This window comes from Oncorhynchus mykiss, chromosome 11 (genome assembly GCF_013265735.2).
Source record: "Oncorhynchus mykiss isolate Arlee chromosome 11, USDA_OmykA_1.1, whole genome shotgun sequence".
NCBI lineage: Eukaryota > Metazoa > Chordata > Actinopteri > Salmoniformes > Salmonidae > Oncorhynchus > Oncorhynchus mykiss.
The window spans coordinates 37,615,001-37,636,704 of NC_048575.1; the positions used below are offsets into that span (position 1 = coordinate 37,615,001).

At 40.4% G+C, this 21,704-nt stretch overlaps 1 protein-coding gene across 4 annotated transcripts in view; it reads right to left on the minus strand.

The window, feature by feature from the left end:
* Positions 1-21,704, minus strand: part of LOC110535660 (transmembrane protein 108) — a 109,686-nt gene that overhangs the window by 13,562 nt on the left and 74,420 nt on the right. For all 4 annotated transcript variants that reach the window (XM_036935412.1, XM_021620793.2, XM_021620792.2 and 1 more), the window contains one exon: positions 20,403-20,486. In XM_036935412.1, the coding sequence (XP_036791307.1) occupies positions 20,403-20,486 (84 nt within the window). The remainder of the gene's footprint in view (positions 1-20,402; positions 20,487-21,704) is intronic.

Below are 21,704 nucleotides of genomic sequence, written 5' to 3' on the forward strand. Positions count from 1 at the left end.
TGTTGTCATACATTCTGGATGATCATAGGGTTGTCCATCATTATTCAATAATTGTTTAGCCCAAATAATGCTGTTGTCAAACCAGTTCTGGAAAAATAGACTTGTTTTTGTATTTTATGTCTTTAGATTGGATACCTATGTGGGGACAAATTGTGTTTGTACATGAGGTTCCAAGTTAGAAGTACTTGTTTATGAACGTTTGCAAGCTTAATAGGGATTTTACCCATATCAAAGTTGCATTTGAGTAGAAATTCTAGACCACCAATCTGTTGGAATATTAAATTAGGGATACTATTCCAAATGCAATCCTTATTTCTTCAATAGTTTTGTATCCATTTAATCTAAAATATTATATTAGAGGTTTTACAATCTAGAGCATTCAACCCTCCCTCACCTTGGGTGCTACATATTACCGCTTTTCTTAAATAATGAGGTTTATTCCTCCATATGAAGTAAAATAATTGAGTATCAACCATTTTAGTTACTGACAGAGGAACATCCAAAGCAAGGGAGGTGTAAACTCATCTGGACAGATCTTCAGATCTTGACAATAGTACACGTCCAGATACAGAATGATCTCTTAATAACCAGGAGTTTAATCTCTTTCAAATGTTCTCTACAATAGGAGATAAATTTAAGTTGGCCCTTTCTTTCTGATCTTTGCTAACTTTAATACCAAGAAATGTGATCATATTTTTTACAGGGATATTACATACTGAGTTTAAGTCACATCTTTTCAACGCAAATAATTCACATTTCCTAATATTCAGAGATTAACCTGATACATGTGAGAAGGCATTAATACACTCAATAGCTTTCCTAACTTCATTATGATCTTTCAAAAAAAATGGTGGTGTCGTCACCCATTTTCTCTCTTTGTCTTTGTATCTGAATACCCCTAAAACTATCCTTATTTATATGAAGTGCCATAACTTGTGTGACCAATAAAAATAAGAAAGGAGAAATTGGGCATCCTTGTGGAATCTCTGAAATTCCATGGGATAATTTAACAGAGCTGTTACTGTTATTGTAAAGTGTCTTAATTACACTTTGAAAATATTGACCAAAACCAAAAAATCGAAGTCTCAAAAACGGTATCAAATGCCTTGTAAAAGTCTACAAATAAAATGAAGCTATCTTCCATAATGTGCTCATTGTAGTCTATCAAGTCCAATACTAGTAGAATATTATTACATATATGTCTGCCCTTCATAAGTCTTTCTGCAAAGATGGATGCAAGTAGCAGAAATTAGGCCTTGTGTCATAGAAACAGGCAGGACCCCTAAATCAATTGCCTCCTTAAAAACATAAAAAATAAATTCAATAATATCCTCCTGGAAATATTTATAGAATTCACTAATAATGCCATCATTCTCTGGATATGTGTTCTCTTTAACTTGCTGATACATTTTTTTTATTTCATTAATATAAATAATTTCATCACAAGACCTTTGGAAGTCTTCATCTATGACTTTTGCATGGTCTTTGACTGAGTCTAGAAAGGCAGATATGTAGGACAGGCATTACTGGTATAAAGGTTACCATAGAATTCTGAAACATATTTTTAAATATCTTTGGGATTTTCATTTTCTTTGCCATTTATATTAAGCTTATGAATAGATGTACATTTAATTATTATTTTTTTCCACCTTCCTCCAACCATCTCCTTCTTGATCTTACAAATGCCCCTTTTGCTCTCTCTTCATACATTGGCTCCATTTGTAGTTGTAAAGAGAATAACTGAATCTTTCCTTCTTCATCAAGGTCCTCCATAGAGATTAGAGAAAGTATTTCCTTAACAAGTTTATCTTCCCTCAATCTTTTAAGTTCAGCCATTTCTTTACCTCTCTTCATGGCTGTTTGTCTTATTTCATTCTTCATTAATTCCCAATATTTCCCATAAGACTTAAATAGCTGGGCTTTCCTCCAATTGTCTTGTATAATATCTTTGGCATCCATCTATATGAATGCTCAGTGTTTGAGATCAATTGACACTCTTTACCATGGCACTTTGAGATTGATTTGAAACTGAAAAACTCTTACGCACCACTGCACTTTGTATAGGGTTGGCTGGCCTTCAAGTCACTCGTAGGCTCAGTCACTGGTATACTTTTATTTACAAAGCCATTTTAGGTTTACTACCTTTTTATTTGGGCATTTTTATTGTTCAGAAATGTGGTGGGTACTCTCCTCGTTCGCTGGACTTTATCATGCCAACTGTTCCAAATGTCCAAACTGAATTTGGTAAAAGGGCTTTTAAGTACTCTGAACCATCGTCTTGGAACACCTTACAAAATACTTTTAAACTGGAAGAACTTGTCCCGATTGGTATTTTTAAATCACTGGTGAATGATCTTGAGACTGATTCCCTGACCTGTCAATATTTTTACATTTGCTGTTTTTGATTTTGTTATACTCTTGTGAATTCTATGGTTTTTACTAGATTACTTGTAGTTTTTCATGTTGTTTGTCTGTAATTTTTGTAATGACTTGGTGCTGCCTATCTTAGCCAGGACACTCTTGAAAAAGAGATTTTAAATCTCAATGAGCCCTTCCTGGTTAAATAAAAGTTTAATAATAAAATCTTGAAATTATCATCTTCCAACAGTCTACTATTGAGTTTCCAATCACTCCGATTCAGTTTAACTTCATATCCATTAATATTTAAAGATAAGCTACTGTAACTGTTATTGCAGCTTTCTGTTTGTATGTAGCTTGTAAAGCAGTTAACTTCAATTAGATGGACAGATTTAGCTATGCACAACCACTTTTCACAACCATTTTCCATCTAACGTACAGTAGGCTAGTTGCTAACTATACATATAGTTCAGTGGAGTGTTGCTGACGGGAGGACGGCTCATAATAATGTCTGGAATGGAGTAAATGGAATGGTATTCAACACGTGGTTGATACCATTCAATTGACTCCATTCCAGCCATTATTATGAGCCGTCCTCTCCCCAGCAGCCTCCACTGATATAGTTATATGTCTGTCATATTGCTGTGTCTAGCTATACGTTAAACCTGATCAATTAAATGGATAGGTGTAAACTACAGTAGGTGTTTTTGCTAGAGAGACACAGAGAGGGGGGGATAAAATGAGAAAGGATGAACGTGAGAGAGGGGGAGAGAGGTGGGAAGAGAGTGTAAGACAGACAGAGAGAGAGAGATGGAAAGAAAAAAAACAGAGAGAAACACAGCAGTGCAAATATTATTAGACTTGAGTATTTCAACAACTCTTCTCTTCCAACTTGTTAGGCAATCATATCTACCTACGGGGGAAGGATGGCCAGCCACACAGGAGGGTGATTTTTACTAAGGAGGAGAAGGAGGCCGTGCTGACTGAGATGAATGCTGGCCATTTCGAAATGAAGCCTACGCTTCTTCTGACGGGGAATTGTCAAGGTGGACAGCTGGGCAAGTGAAATAACCTTTTGTTTATCAATCACATTCTATTATATCTGAAAATATAATAATTTCAATTAATGTCATATCACAGAGCACACAATGTTTCAATTTGTCACTTTTTGCTTAAAGGTCATTACACCCACGGTTCTCCTGAGGTCATCTTGGGTGACCGAGATCATGAACGCTGGTACAAGGTACGGATGTTACAGGTTATATTCTGTCACCAATGGTTTGTTTTATTTATTTTTTACTATTTGTTTTTCTATGGTACATAATCAGACATATTTCAATATCTAACGTTGTCAATAGATATCGCTTTCTTTCCCCCTCCTCCAGGTTTGGTGAATGGACCAACCAGACCCCTCAAGACTGCCATGGACAAGTCCCTTGATTGGTACCAGGAAGGGTGGGAGAACAACCGGAAGGTAATTCTCTTTGCACACAACAGCAGCATCCAGGCCTCCACCGAGTACGGACGGTTGACTGAGGTAAACAATGCAATTGTACATACAATTATTGCATATACAGTGAGGGAAAAAAGTATTTGATCCCCTGCTGATTTTGTACGTTTGGCCACTGACAAAGAAATGATCAGTCTATCATTTTAATGGTAGGTTTATTTGAACAGTGAGAGACAGAATAACAACAAAAAAATCCAGAAAAACGCATGTCAAAAATGTTAGATATTGATTTGCATTTTAATGAGGGAAATAAGTATTTGACCCCTCTGCAGAACATGACTTAGTACTTGGTGGCAAAACCCTTGTTGGAAATCACAGAGGTCAGACGTTTCTTGTGGTTGGCCAGCAGGTTTGCACACATCTCAGGAGGGATTTTTGTCCCACTCCTCTTTGCAGATATTCTCTAAGTCATTAACGTTTCGAGGCTGATGTTTGGCAACTCGAACCTTCCGCTCCCTCCACAGATTTTCTATGGGATTGAGGTCTGGAGACTGGCTAGGCCACTCCAGGTCCTTACTGTGCTTCTTCTTGAGCTACTCCTTTGTTGCCTTGGCCGTGTGTTTTGGGTCATTGTCATGCTGGAATACCCATCCACGACCCATTTTCAATGCCCTGGCTGAGGGAAGGAGGTTATCACCCAAGATTGGACGGTACATGGCCCCGTCCATCGTCCCTTTGATACGGTGAAGTTGTCCTGTCCCCAGAAAAACAACACCAAAGCATAATGTTTCCACCTCCATGTTTGACGGTGCGGATGGTGTTCTTGGGGCCATAGGCAGCATTCCTCCACCTCCAAACACGGCGAGTTGAGTTGATGCCAAAGAGCTCCATTTTGGTCTCATCTGACCACAACACTTTCACCCAGCTGTCCTCTGAATCATTCAGATGTTCATTGGCAAACCTCAGATGGGCATGTATATGTGCTTTCTTGAGCAGGGTGACCTTGCGGGCGCTGCAGGATTTCAGTCCTTCACGGTGTAGTGTGTTACCAATTGTTTTCTTGGTGACTATGATCCCAGCTGCCTTGAGATCATTGACAAGATCCTCCCGTGTAGTTCTGGGCTGATTCCTCACCGTTCTCATGATCATTGCAACTCCAAGATGTGAGATCTTGCATGGAGCCCCAGGCCGAGGGAGATTGACAGTTCTTTTGTGTTTCTTCCATTTGCGAATAATCGCACCAACTGTTGTCACCTTCTCACCAAGCTGCTTGGCGATGGTCTTGTAGCCCATTCCAGCCTTGTGTAGGTCTACAATCTTGTCCCTGACATCCTTGGAGAGCTCTTTGGTCTTGGCCATGGTGGAGAGTTTGGAATCTAATTGATTGATTGCTTCTGTGGACAGGTGTCTTTTATACAGGTAACAAACTGAGATTAGGAGCACTCCCTTTAAGAGTGTGCTCTAATCTCAGCTCGTTACCTGTATAAAAGACACCTGGGAGCCAGAAATCTTTCTGATTGAGAAATACTTATTTCCCTAATTAAAATGCAAATCAATTTATAACATTTTTGACATGCGTTTTTCTGGATTTTTGTTGTTGTTGTTCTGTCTCTCACTGTTCAAATAAACCTACCATTAAAATTATAGACTGATCATTTCTTTGTCAGTGGGCAAACGTACAAAATCAGCAGGGGATCAAATGTTTTTTTCCCCTCACTGTACTGTAGTCTTTCAAAGTTGTGATTGACTTAGTGTTGTTTGTCTATTGTTATTTTTGTATAAGTACTTTCAGATCACAGAAATCCCACCTGATGTGGTGGAAGTTGTCGAACCAGATGAAAATGCCTTTCAGGCACGGACTGAGAAGGATTGAGGTTTTTGACCAGTTAAAATGATTGCCCGCTGTTAATTAATTTTATAAACACTGCACTAATCCATCAAATTTTCTCACAGTAAAATGTAACCTGTGAGTTTGTTTGTTTACGTCTCGGTCTCCTACCCTGTTCCCTTTAACTCTGCTCCTGCTCTCCAGGACCTAGGGGTTCTGCCCAACACCCAGACCTGGATCCACCTGATGTCCTCCATTACCAACCACCCTCCAACTTTTCATTACATCATCTATAGCTACTGTTGTTGTCATGATGTCATTATCTGCTAAGAAAGTTTTCTTGCTCTGTCATACTGGGCACATAATATGTGAGATACACAGATGAACTAAAAACACTAGCACTGCAAACACTCAGAACAAAGAGAGCAGCAGTGCCTGGACTTTGCAGTCTCCCTCTTCAAGTCCCCCTTCTGAGACTGGCTGCCTGTTGAGAACAAGTGACAGGCAGAATTCCACACACCAGAATTCCGTATTTTAATCTATGATTGCCATGGGAGTGCACAAAAAAATCTGTGAAAATAAATGATTGGCACAACAGCACCAAAAATGATCAACGTTTACGTAATCAAATCTTAAATATTGCTGGTTGGTTTTCACAGCTGTTTCACATGGTGTTCATTATTGTAAGTTGTAAGGTATCCTTTGATGGTATTTATTTCGTCCACAAGATTAATTGTTGTATCCTAGTACCTTCAATGGATACATATTTGAGCCAAGCTAGATAGAAAAAATATCACAATAGAGGACTAGTGAAGTGATATTATTTCAGTGTAGACAAGAGCAGGTTAAACATGACAGCCAGACAAGCCAGTGTGTGCATCAAATGGATTTGCATATGAATGGAGTGGAAATTAGCTGACTTCGTGATCTGTAAGTTAAGTAACTTTAATGTGTCAAGCAGATTACACGTTTTCTTTGCCATTTCCGAAACGTAGCAATGTTTAAGACATGGACTTCATGTTGTAATGTTAACAAGGTACCAACAAGTAGTTTGAATGAATGTTTTCATTTTATAAGCTAAACAAAACTTGTTTAAACAGCAAAATTCTTGCAGAAATCAGCCTTGTTAGAACAACACAAGGCAGGCTGTATGGTCAGGGCAGGCAGAACAGGAAGGGGTAGAAAACAGACTTGTAAAAACACGCTGGCAGGTTTGACAAGACAAGACTGGCAACAGAACTGGCAACAGACAAACATAGCAATGATAAAAATGTAATTTTGGCTGTAACGATCTCCAAAATTCTAATTCTAAGGTCATCATACCGTTGATATAGCAACGGAAGCGAATAGTTTATCGAATCCCATTGTGACCTAGAGGGGGACACTATTTGACTAGGGGACATTATTTAGCATGACTAAGTGACATTTTATTGCGAACAGAACATTTTAGTGCCCCCTCCTCTTGACAACGCAGAGAGAATAGGTAATTTCCTGCAATTCTACACATTTTCCCATGAGACAGTTTTAAAGCAAGTTTGTTGCAATCAATTATTATATATTTATTTTCTTTTTACCCCTTTTTCTTCCCAATTTCGTGATATCTAATTGGTAGTTATAGTCTTGTCCCATCGCTGCGTCCTCCGAAACATGATCCTGCCAAGCCACACTGCTTCTTGACACGCTGCTCGCTTAACCCGGAAGCCAGCCGCACCAATGTGTCGGAGGAAACACCGCACAACTGGTGACTGTGTCAGTGTGCATGCGCCCGGCCCGCCACAGGAGTCGCTAGAGCGCGATGGGAGAAGGACATCCCGGACGACCAAACCCTACCCTAACCCGGACAATGCTGGGCCAATTGTGCGCCGCCTCATGGGTCTCCCGGTCGCGACACAGCCCAGGATCGAACCCAGGTCTGTAGTGACGCCTCAAGCACTGCGATGCAGTGGCCTTAGACCACTGCATTACTCGGGAGGCCAAGTTTGCTGCAATTCTACACAATTTGCCAAAGGGCGGAAAGAAGATTGACATTTTATAAGGGATTGTAAATTATTTATAATGAAGGATACCTGGAGAAAATGGATGGCTCTCACTTCAGTAAAATATATTTTTACAAGGCCCCTCCTGAATGCTTGAAAACTTCATATTTTAATACCACAACAGAGCATGACAACGAATGAACGCATGCTGCAGCACCGGAGAGGTTTTGATTTCTGTACAGACTATTGTTAAAAAATAGAATAGTCTAAGTTTGGAACAGTATTAAAGATGTCTATCAACTGTAAACAATGTCAACAGAACCAGTTACAACTGAAGTATCAAGAAAAATACATTTTATTTTTTAAACACCGCAGCCGCATATCATCAGGTAGGCCTATACGCACTTTTATTTCATTCAGGAAACTATCATTTTGTCATTTATTCTATTTTATTCCATGATATTTTTGTTAAATAGATTTGTGACTGTGATAATGGCATGGGAATATAAGAACATCTGCTAGGCTAAACTAACAAACTAGGTATGCATAGCTCACCACATAATCCTCAATGGCTGTTAGACTAATAAGGCATTTTCCATTTCATTATTATTTAATTCTAAGTAATAATTGTTTTCAATTTCATTTTATAAAGCCTGAATGCAAAACGTATAGGCATGTTGTTGATGTGTTGTTGAAATGCTGAGCGCTCCTGCCAGCCTGTAGCGTGTCACGATTGCTTCACAATGTATTTCTGAAATGGCAGGCTATAGCCTTGAATTTATAATAATAATAATAATAATAATATAGCCTAAATAATTAATTTTCATTCCATCCTAGGCTACCTGGCTTGCTCCTGGCTGATTTAGAGTTAGCATATTGTTTAATAGCCTGTTGAAATGTTGAACGTCAATTGATAGTGACAGAATCACTGACAGAATCACATTAATTCCCAAGCAAAGTGGATTTTGTGTCTCCTTTGCTATAGAAGGCTGAAGAGCAGCCTCAATGTTATAGAGACAAACCAAATATATCCCATATGCATCGGAGTCCCATCTTTCCCTGGCATTTTACAGGTTGTTTCTAGCATAAAGCATTTGCAGACTAAAGTGTTGTTATAAATCATTTTAAATAATCATGTCTTGGCTGATAATCTATGGATAGTAGACCAATTTCGTCTGTCAAACAGGTAAACTCCAACACAAAGCCCTCTTGTTGTTAGTAGCCTAAAGTTACATTTAAATCAAGAGATGACTTTACAATGCAATTTGCACTTGAGGCATACTTGAAAGGAATTGGCTTATTTGGAAGGAATTGGATTGAGGAAAGAGGGCAAAAAAACATTGTCTTAAAACAAATGAGGAGTCTTCCCTGTAGCGTCAGGCGGGCCTGTACAGATAACCATGTTGAGCTAGACAGACATGGAAGGTTAGAGTGAACAGAGAAGAAACGAGACCAGAAAAGAAAACCATAGGAAAGAAGGCGTGTGACCAAAGGTAATAATGGGAAGAGAAGAGAGAAACTTCCTGTGCTAACGAGTGTTTGATCATATCATGAGATGATATCATCACTCTCTCTGTGCATTCTCACTGAAACCCCTCTCCACAGCCAAAGCTATAGATCTTCATTAGAGTTCGGTCAACTCATCAGATTGATTGAAATCCATTCCAAGAATTTGTCACACTCTGATCTGTTCCACCCGTCTTTGTGCTCGTCTCCACCCCTCCAGGTGTCGCCCATTATCCCCAGTGTGTTTATACCTGTGTTCTCTATTTGTCAGTTGCCAGTTCGTTTTGTTTCGTCAAGCCAGACGGATTACCAGGACGTGCACTTCGAGCATGCGCTGACCAACTGGCAATTGTCTTCACTGACATTTTCAACCTGTCTGAGTCTGTAATACCAACATGTTTCAAGCAAGAACACCAAGGTGACCTGCCAAAATTCCTCCTGACCGTTGTGCAGGTCTGATCCGCAACTACAGAAAACGTTTGGTTGAGGTTATAACTACCAAAGGAGGGTCAACCAGTTATTAAATCCAAGGGTTCACATACTTTTCCCACCCTGCACTGTGAATGTTTACAAGGTGTGTTCAATAAAGACATGAAAACGTATAATTGTTTGTGTGTTATTAGTTTAAGCAGACTGTGTTTGTCTATTGTTATAACCAATTTATGCAGAAATCCAGGTATTTCCAGTGTTCACATACTTTTTCTTGCCACAGTATGTGAGAATGCCATTCATTGACTACAGCTCAGCGTTCAACACCATAGTTCCCTCAAAGCTCATCACTAAGCTAAGGATCCTGGGACTGAACACCTCTGCAACTTGATCCTGGACTTCCTGGTCCGCCCCCAGGTGGTAAGGGTAGGTACAGTGCCTTGCAACATTATTCATCCCCCTTGGCGTTTTCCTATTTTGTTGCATTACAACCTGTAATTTAAATAGATTTTGATTTCATGTAACGGACATACACAAAATAGTCCAAATTCGTGAAGTGAAATTTAAAAAAAAAACTCAATATTCCCAGGTAAGAAGTTTTAGGTTGTAGTTATTATAGGAATTATAGGACTATTTTTCTATATACCATTTGTATTTCATATATATATATATATATATATATATATATATATATATATATATATATATATATATATATATATATATATATATATATATAAAAAATAACTACTGGATGTTCTTATAGGCACTTTAGTATTGCCAGTGTAACAGTATAGCTTCCGTCCCTCTCCTCGCCCCTACCTGGGCTTGAACCAGGAACACATCGGCAACAGCCACCTTTGAAGCAGCGTTACCATTCGCTCCACAAAAGCCGCGGCCCTTGCAGAGCAAGGGGAACAACCACTTCAAGTCTCAGAGCGGGTGACATTTGAAACGCTATTAGCGACCACCCCGCTAACTAGCTAGCCATTTCACATCGGTTGCACCAGCCTAATCTTGGGAGTTGATAGGCTTGAAGTCATAAACAGCTCAATGCTTGAAGCACAGCGAAGAGCTGCTGGCAAAACACATGAAAGTGCTGTTTGAATGAATGTTTACGAGCCTGCTGGTGCCTTCCATCGCTTAGTCAGACTGCTCTATCAAGTCATAGACTTAATTATAACATAATAACACACAGAAATTCGAGCCTTAGGATTAATATGGTCGAATCCGGAAACTATCATCTGGAAAACAAGACGTTTATTCTTTCAGTGAAATACGGAACCATTACATATTTTATCTAACGGTGGCATCCATAAGTCTAAATATTCCTGTTACATTGCACAACCTTCAATGTTATGTCATAATTACGTAAAATTCTGGCAAATTAGGCGTCCCAAACTGTTGCATATACACTGACTCTGCGTGCAATGAATGCAAGAGAAGTGACACAATTTCACCTGGTTAATATTGCCTGCTAACCTGGATTTCTTTTAGCAAAATATACAGGTTTAAAAAAATATACAGTACTTCTGTGTATTGATTTTAAGAAAGGCATTGACGTTTATGGTTAGGGACACATTGGAGCAATTACAGTCCTTTTTCACGAATACGCACTGCATCGATTATATGAAACGCAGGACACGCTAGATAAACTAGTAATATCATCAACCATGTGTAGCTATAACTAGTGATTATGATTGATTGATTGTTTTTTATAAGATAAGTTTAATGCTAGCTAGCAACTTACCTTGGCTTCTTACTGCATTTGCGTAACAAGCAATATAATCTGGTGGTTAGAGCGTTGGACTAGTTAACTGTAAGGTTGCAAGATTGAATCCCCGAGCTGACAAGGTATCTGTCATTCTGCCCCTGAACAAGGCAGTTAACCCACCGTTCCTAGGCCGTCATTGAAAATAAGAATGTGTTCTTAACTGACTTGCCTAGTTAAATAAAGGATAAATAAAGGTGCAAAAATAGTTTTTTTGCCAAATCGGTGTCCAAAAATACCAATTTCCGATTGTTATGAAAACTTGAAATCGGCCCTAATTAATTGGCCATTCCGATTAATCGGTCGACCTCTAGTACGTACGGCCCAGTACATCACTGGGGCCAAGCTTCCTGCCATCCAAGACCTTTTATACCAGGCGTGTGTCAGAGGAAGGCCCATGGACTGTTCTCTCTACTACCGCACAGCAAGTGGTACCGGAGCGCCAAGTCTAGGTCCAAAAGGCTTCTTAACAGCTTCTACCCCCAAGCCATAAGACTCCTGAACAGATAAGGGCTACCCAGACCACTCTTTTATGCTGCTGCTACTCTGTTTATCATCTATGCATAGTCACTTTAACTCTACCTACATGTACATATTACCTCAATTACCTCGACTAACCGGTGCCCCCGCACATTGACTTTGTACCGGTACCCCCTGTATATAGATAGCCTCACTATTGTTATTTTGCCGCTGCTGTTGAATTATTTGTTACTTTTATTTTCTATTTTTTACTTGACACCTTTCTTTCTTAAAACTTCTTAAAGCATTGTTGATTTAGGGCTCGTAAGCATTTCACTGTCTACACTGTTGTATTCGGCGCATGTGACAAATACAATTTGATTTGATTTTGTAAGTGTAATAATTTTTTTTATGAGGGTTGTTCAATTAACTAAATGAATTTCCATTCAGTACATTTTTTATTGGGGATACGATTTCACATATCCTACATTTATGAGCCACAGAATGATGAGTTTCCTTTCTAATGGTTCCATTATTCCCTTCTTCTCAGCTGTATTACAGTCAGTGGCTCAGCCTGACCCCATGTTCCACATTCTGTTCTGGACACCTGCCAGACACTCACAACAGCTCCCCCCTGGCCCCACTAATATGCTTAGAATGTTAAACAGGCTAACAGCATACTGTATGATATGATTATGGAACACAGAGGTTGATATGGACGAGTAACACACCGCAAATACAAAACTGTTCTCTCTCTACCTGGAATCGTCCGAGACTGTGCTTTATAGCTGTTATCGGCACTGTTATGGTGCTCTCACTTTAGCTGTGTACTCTGTCTTACTGGACTGCGGAGCCCCACCTGTTTTGAGCCTTTAATCCCCCCAAAAATTATAAAATAAAACAATTCAAATATAATTGGGGATGCCTGTTTTGCATGTTATTTTGGCATTAATACGTGTCACATATCAGTTTGCAAACAATGTAATGAAAAAATATATATTTTTGAGTTTATAAAGCTGCATATACATTTGGTCACTTTTTTGCTTTCTTGAGTAAGGGAGCTAGGCAGGTGTTTCAGCCTAGCTCAGTGCATTCTATGGTGGTGGGGCAGCCAGTGAAAATACAGAGTGTAGGGCTTGGTAATGTTCTCTAGTTGCGCCGTGATTGGGTCAGTGTTCTGTCACTCATGGGGACACTACGTCACTGCCAAATCTAAGGATAGAGAGTCAAATCCCGGTATATCCCAAGCATTGCAAAGCAATCACTAGCCTGCTATTCAGTAGAGTGGGTGTATGAAATCCCAAGTCTGGGTTTAAGGGTCTCTTTCCAAGCTTAAAAAGGATAAATATGTAACATTGGCCATGATGTCAATCCAGCATGACTATTGCCACACTCAAAACAACTGGATACCTGGAACTGGGAAATCGGACTTCAGTGAGTTCAAGACAACTGGCAACGTGGGGAAAAAACGAGCTCCGACTGGGAAAATATGTTTTGAACAGTCATACAACTCTAGAGCTCCGACCTGAAGATCACTGACATCTTGATTCAACCTTTTTTTTCTTCCCCAGAGTTCCCAGTCTTGAAAGCACCATAAATCCAGAGATTGCCAGACTTTGATGACAAAATTTCCCCACGAAGGCACCTTCCTGTGGTGAGTCCAGACATGTCTTGTATGCTGCTGCATAAATTATGTAATATGCCAGGGAAATATGTATACTGTAGCTAAAAAAGTAATACTAAGTGTATGTAGTTTAGAAAGCTGTTAGTAGCCCATGTGCCTCACCCTAATAAGTTGGTCCCTTTTCCCCTTTTAATTTCCCCTACTGTTCTGACTTGGTGGTGCACATGTAGCCTATAGCCTATTAAGAGTAATATAATTATTGAATATTGTAAGAGCTATCATTGTCTGCTTATATGCCCCCTTCACTTATCCTATGGTTCTGACTTGGTGTACAGTGAGAATACTGTAAGAACGGCCGATGTTCTGAATTCTGAAGCTGTACATTTAAAAAGTGCTGAACAAATAGTTATATTGACTATATCCGTCCTAGCTCGCTCATTAATGTCTAGTCTAAATTATGGATTGCCTCTTATCCACTCGTCGTCCCCTTATGCCATAGTTTGTACATCTCAACTGTCAGTAGAAACCACATTTGTTTAAGCAAGTCAGCCACATCGGCTGTTTTTTTTAAAGGCAGTAAATGAGGCTGAATGTACTGTTTCGCTGCCAGACAAGGCTCCGCTGATAGCCAGATGTAGCAGTGGTAAGGTGTTGGGACTGCTGTAGGGACTTATGCAGGCCCTAACAGTTTGTGGGTACCAGTTGTCATCAGTATAGTGCAATTAACTTATTGTTTAGTGTTGTATTGTGTAGTGCATCAATTTGTTTTGTTTGCCCAACCAATATGTACAGTTGAAGTCGGAAATTTACATACACTTAGGTTGGAGTCATTAAACTCGTTTTTCAACCACTCCACGTATGTCTTGTTAACAAACTATAGTTTTAACAAGTCGGTTAGGACATCTACTTTGTGCATGACACAAGTAATTTTTCCAACAATTGTTTAGACAGATTTTTTCACCTATAATTCACTATATCACAATTCCAGTGGGTCAGAAGTTTACATACACTAAGTTGACTGTGCCTTTAAACAGCTTGGAAAATTCCAGAAAATAATGTCATGGCTTTAGAAGCTTCTGATAGGCTAATTGACATCATTTGAGTCAATTGGAGGTGTACCTGTGGATGTACACTGCTCAAAAAATAAAGGGAACACTAAAATAACACATCCTAGATCTGAATGAATGAAATATTCTTATTAAATACTTTTTTCTTTACATAGTTGAATGTGCTGACAACAAAATCATACAAAAATTATCAATGGAAATCAAATTTATCAACCCATGGAGGTCTGGATTTGGAGTCACACTCAAAATTAAAGTGGAAAACCACACTACAGGCTGATCAAACTTTGATGTAATGTCATTAAAACAAGTCAAAATGAGGGTCAGTAGTGTGTGTGGTCTCCGCGTGCCTGTATGACCTTCCTACAACGCCTGGGCATGCTCCTGATGAGGTGGTGGATGGTCTCCTGAGGGATCTCCTCCCAGACCTGAACTAAAGCATCCGCCAAGTTGGTGGATGGAGCGAGACATGATGTCCCAGATGTGCTCAATTGGATTCAGGTCTGGGGAACGGGCGGGCCAGTCCATGGCATCAATGCCTACCTCTTGCAGGAACTGCTGACACACTCCAGCCACATGAGGTCTAGCATTGTCTTGCATTAGGAGGAACCCAGGGCCAACCGCACCAGCATATGGTCTCACAAGGGGTCTGAGGATCTCATCTCGGTACCTAATGGCAGTCAGGCTACCTCTGGCGAGCACATGGAGGGCTGTGCGGCCCCCCAAAGAAATGCCACCCCACACCATGACTGACCCACCGCCAAACCGGTCATGCTGGAGGATGTTGCAGGCAGCAGAACGTTCTCCACGGCACCTCCAGACTCTGTCACATCTGTCACATGTGCTCAGTGTGAACCTGCTTTCATCTGTGAAGAGCACAGGGCGCCAGTGGCGAATTGGCCGATCTTGGTGTTCTCTGGCAAATGCACGGTGTTGGGCTGTAAGCACAACCCCCACCTGTGGACGTCAGGCCCTCACACCACCCTCATGGAGTCTGTTTCTGACCGTTTGAGGAGACACATGCACATTTGTGGCCTGCTGGAGGTCATTTTGCAGGGCTCTGGCAGTGCTCCTCCTGCTCCTCCTTGCACAAAGGCGGAGGTAGCGGTCCTGCTGCTGGGTTGTTGCCCTCCTACGGCCTCCTCCACATCTCCTGATGTACTGGCCTGTCTCCTGGTAGCGCCTCCATGCTCTGGACACTACGCTGACAGACACAGCAAACCTTCTTGCCACAGCTCGCATTGATGTGCCATCCTGGATGAGCTGCACTACCTGAGCCACTTGTGTGGGTTGTAGACTCTGTATCATGCTAGCACTAGAGTGAAAGCACTTCCAGCATTCAAAAGTGACCAAAACATCAGCCAGGAAGCATAGGAACTGAGAAGTGGTCTGTGGTCACCACCTGCAGAACCACTCCTTTATTGGGGGTGTCTTGCTAATTGCCTATAATTTCCACCTGTATCCAACAGCATGTGAAATGTATTGTCAATCAGTGTTGCTTATTAAGTGGACAGTTTGATTTCACAGAAGTGTGATTGACTTGGAGTTACATTGTGTTGTTTAAGTGTTCCCTTTATTTTTTTGAGCAGTGTATTTCAAGGTCTACCTTCAAACTCAGTGCCTCTTTGCTTAACATCATGAGAAAATCAAAAGAAATCAGCCAAGACCTTAGAAAAAAATGTGTAGACCTCCGCAAGTCTGGCTCATCCTTGGGAGCAATTACCAAACGCCTGAAGGTACCACGTTCATCTGTACAAACAATAGTACGCAAGTATAAACACCATGGGACCACGCAGCTGTCATACCACTCAGGAAGGAGACGTGTTCTGTCTCCTAGACATGAACATACTTTGGTGCGAAAAGTGCAAAGCAATCCCAGAACAACAGCAAAGGACCTTGTGAAGATGCTGGAGGAAACAGATACAAAAGTATCTATACCCACATTAAAACAAGTCCTATATTGACAGATTACCAACCATTTCGAATCTCACCATACCCTTTCTGCTATGCAATCTGGTTTCAGAGCTGGTCATGGGTGCACCTCAGCCACGCTCAAGGTCTTAAACGATATCTTAACCGCCATCGATAAGAAACATTACTCTGCAGCCGTATTCATTGATCTGGCCAAGGCTTTCGACTCTGTCAATCACCACATCCTCTTCGGCAGACTCGACAGCCTTGGTTTCTCAAATGATTGCCTCGCCTGGTTCACCAACTACTTCTCTGATCGAGTTCAGTGTGTCAAATCGGAGGGTCTGTTGTCCGGACCTCTGGCAGTCTCTTTGGGGGTGCCACAGGGTTCAATTCTTGGACCGACTCTCTTCTCTGTATACATCAATGATGTCGCTCTTGCTGCTGGTGAGTCTCTGATCCACCTCTACGCAGGAGACACCATTCTGTATACTTCTGGCCCTTCTTTGGACACTGTGTTAACAACCCTCCAGGCAAGCTTCAATGCCATACAACTCTCCTTCCGTGGCCTCCAATTGCTCTTAAATACAAGTAAAACAAAATGCATGCTCTTCAACCGATCGCTGCCTGCACCTGCCCGCCTGTCCAACATCACTACTCTGGACAGCTCTGACTTAGAATACGTGGACAACTACAAATACCTAGGTGTCTGGTTAGACTGTAAACTCTCCTTCCAGACACACATCAAACATCTCCAATCCAAAGTTAAATCTAGAATTGGCTTCCTATTTGGCAACAAAGCATCCTTCACTTATGCTGCCAAACATACCCTTGTAAAACTGACCATCCTACCAATCCTCGACTTCGGCGATGTCATTTACAAAATAGCCTCCAATACCCTACTCAACAAATTGGATGCAGTCTATCACAGTGCCATCCGTTATGTCACCAAAGCCCCATATACTACCCACCATTGCGACCTGTACGCTCTCGTTGGCTGGCCCTCGCTTCATACTCGTCGCCAAACCCACTGGCTCCATGTCCTCTACAAGACCCTTCCAGGTAAAGTCCCCCCTTATCTCAGCTCGCTGGTCACCATAGCATCACCCACCTGTAGCACGCGCTCCAGCAGGTGGTCACCCCCAAAACCTCTCTGGTCACCCCCAAAACCAATTCTTTCTTTGGCCGCCTCTCCTTCCAGTTCTCTGCTGCCAATGACTGGAACGAACTACAAAAATCAAATACAAATTGCTCCTTTGCACCCCATTATTTGTATTTCTACTTTGCACATTCTTCCACTGCAAATCTACCATTCCAATGTTTTACTTGCTATATTGTATTTACTTTGCCACCATGGGGTGTATTTGTATTTACTTTGCCACCACTTTTCCCTTTACCTCCCTTATCTCACCTCATTTGCTCACATCGTATATAGACTTGTTTCTACTGTATTATTGACTGTATGTTTGTTTTAATCCATGTGTAACTCCGTGTTGTTGTATGTGTCAAACTGCTTTGCTTTATCTTGGCCAGGTCGCAATTGTAAATGAGAACTTGTTCTCAACTTGCCTACCTGGTTAAATAAATAAATAAATAACCTGAATGGCCGCTCAACAAGGAAGAAGCCACTGCTCCAAAACCGCCATAAGAAAGCCAGGCTACGGTTTGCAACTGCACATGGGGACAAAGATCGTACTTTTTGGAGAAATGTCTGGTCTGATGAAATAAAAATAGAACCGTTTGGCCATAATGAACATCGTTATGTTTGGAGGAAAAAGGGGGAGGCTTGCAAGCCGAAGAACACCATCTCATGTTGTGGGGGTGCTTGGCAGCAGGAGGGACTGGTGCACTTCACAAAATATATGGCATCATGAGGGAGAAAAATTATGTGGATATATTGAAGCAACATCTCAAAACATCAGTCAGGAAGTGAAAGCTTGGTCGCAAATGGGTCTTCCAAATGGACAATGACCCCAAGCATACTTCCAAAGTTGTGGCAAAATGACTTAAGGACAACAAAGTCAAGGTTGGGGTGGCCATCACAAAGCCCTGACCTCAATCCTATAGAAAACATGTGGGCAGAACTGAAAAAGTCTGTGTGAGCAGGGAGGCCTAAAACCCTGACTCAGTTACACCAGCTCTGTCAGGAGGAATGGGCCAAAATTCACCCAACTTATTGTGGAAAGCTTGTGGAAGGCTACCCGAAACGTTTGACCCAAGTTAAACCATTTAAAGGCAATGCTTCCAAATGCTAACTGAGCGCATGTAAACTTCTGACCCACTGGGAATGTGATGAAATAAATAAAAGCTGAAATAAATAATTCGCTCTACACATATTCTGACATTTCACATTCTTAAAATAAAGTGGTGATCCTAACTGACCTAAGCCAGGGAATTTTTACTAGGATTAAATGTCAGGAATTGTGAAAAATTGAGTTTAAATGTATTTGGCTAAGGTGTATGTAAACTTCTGACTTCAACTGTACATGCTAAAATTGCCACTGAACATATGGAATTGTTCTAAGATGTTCATACCATGGACCATTTAGCTATTTAATTTAGAATTTTAGGACCCCTTCAGCTATCAAATTTTACTTTTTTTTTTAAATGATTTGATAAAATATTGAATTTGTCCTTTACTACTATAGCCCATAGAAAATCATTGAATAAAACATTCATAAATGTAAAAAAGTTATCATAAGGAATAAGGTTTTGAAATGTCTGTCTTATCTGTCCTAGGAGGCATAAGAAAGCTCATTGAATTTTGTTGTTTTTTTGGACACATTCAACTCATTATTTTTGTTGGCACAAAACTACCTACCTACTTCCATTTGTTTATATGGGTTACTTTCAGATGAGTCCTTTGACACTTGTAAGGGTCGTAGAGCAAAAACGCAGTCTCCCCTTTCCATAGTGGGGACACATTAGTTTGTAGTTCAAATGGGTCGGACACTACAGACAGAATCTGGCACATCAGCGTTACCAACTTCAGACGAGTCCTGTGACACTTGTGGGGGTCGTAGAGCAAAACGGAGAACACCATCATCTTGATTTTTTGGGATGTCTCACGGTCTGACCAACTCCGCTGTAGCTCTGCCACCGTTCACTGCAGAGCCGGAAAGCTGCCATAGGTGGATGCCCATGCTTTAACTGACGGATTTTGATGGGGATTTTTTAATTATGTTACTTAGTTTAACGCACGGGTGTGTCAATAGATTTTTAAGGATTTTAAGGAACAAACTAATGTAGCTAATGTACAGTTTTACAAGTTTGATCAATGTACGGTACTACGAGTTTGGCTAATGTACAGTACTACGAGTATTAACCCAGTCAAAGCTGGGGGAGGGGGTACTACTAAGCTATGTAGAATTGTTTTAAGAAGGTCATACGAAGGATCATATTGCTATTTGATTTTGAATTTTAAGAACTCTTGAAGAATAAAAAAATATATATTAAAACATGATTTGATTTTTAAAAAATTGGGCCTTACTGCTATTAGCTCATACAAACCCATTGAATAACAGATTCACTACATGGAACAACAGATAGACACCATTTTAGATTTAGTTTTTGGGACTATCATAGAAAGTTAGGAAACATTATGATATATTTTTTACACATATTTAACTAAACAGACTCCATATGTACTTCCATACAAAAAATGGACAGGTACCGGGGGGACTTTCAGACGAGTCTTGTGAGGCCTGTGGGCATCCTAGAGCAAAACTGATATGTACATGTTCGTGAGAGTCTCATCGTCCCATAGAGGGGTCATAATAGTTTGTAGGCTAAACCGTTCAGACGCTACAGACTTTGTGGGGATGTCTCATGGTCTGACAAACACCGCTATAGTTCTGTCACCTTTCACCGCAGATGCGTAAGTGTTACATAGGCGGATGCGGTGGATTGAGATACTAGTATTGATCTGTATTTATCTCACTGTGCTATGAGTCTCACTAATGTACAGTATATTATTTGACTGTATTCTATCTCAGTTAGTATGAGGACCCAGTCTTGTCTACTCACTCAGCAGCTGGCGGCGCAGGACCTGCAGGCTTCTCTTCATGGTATCATGTGGTCCGAGTCCTCCTCCACAGTGCTCATGGTTCTCTGTGGAACACAACCATACCAGAGAGAGAGATTAAGATACTGCATTGTCAGGTAGCACGGTTAGCTCAGGTAACTCAGTCAGATACTGATGTGATTAAGTGAGGATATAGAGGAGAAAGAGAGTGAGAGAGCGAGAGATTGAGAGGGGGGAGATAGAGAGGATGGACAGAGAGACAGACAGAAAGAGACAGACCAACAGACAGATCGGAATAGAGATAAAAATACAGTCAAGAGAGAGATCAGGGCAGACTAATCTGTGTTTATAATTGCTAATCAGTTCAGCCAAAAACAGAAAGAACTCAAAATGTATTGAAAAATAAACTCCCTCTGACAACAATAATAAAGATATATTCACAGCGACAGGCATTAATACTTATCCATGAAAAACAACATAAATCAGGGTTGGGTTAGACCTTAAATGTACAGACTTGGCTCCTTAACACTGGCTAGGCATTATTTTATATACAGTACCAGTCAAAAGTTTGGACACACATACTCAAAGGTTTTTCTTTATTTTTACTATTTTCTACATTGTAGAATAATAGTGAAGACATCAAAACTATGAAATAACACATATGGAATCATGTAGTAACCAAAAAAGTATTAAACAAATCAAAATATATTTGATATATTATTCAAAGTAGCCACCCTTTGCCTTGATGACAGCTTTGCACACTCTTTGCATTATCCCAACCAGCTTCACCTGGAATGCTTTTCCAACAGTCTTGAAGGAGTTCCCACATATCCTGAGCACTTGTTGGATCTTTTCCTTCACTCTGCGATCCAACTCATCCAAATCAAATCAAATTTTATTTGTCACATACACATGGTTAGCAGATGTTAATGCGAGTGTAGCGAAATGCTTGTGCTTCTAGTTCCGACAATGCAGTAATAACCAACGAGTAATCTAACTAACAATTCCAAAACTACTACCTTATACACACAAGTGTAAAGGGATAAAGAATATGTACATAAGATATATGAATGAGTGATGGTACAGAGCGGCATAGGCAAGATGCAGTAGATGGTATCGAGTACAGTATATACATATGAGATGAGTGTGTAAACAAAGTGGCATAGTTTAAAGTGGCTAGTGATACATGTATTACATAAAGATGCAGTAGATGATATAGAGTACAGTATATACGTATACATATGAGATGAATAATGTAGGGTATGTAAACCTTATATTAAGTAGCATTGTTTAAAGTGGCTAGT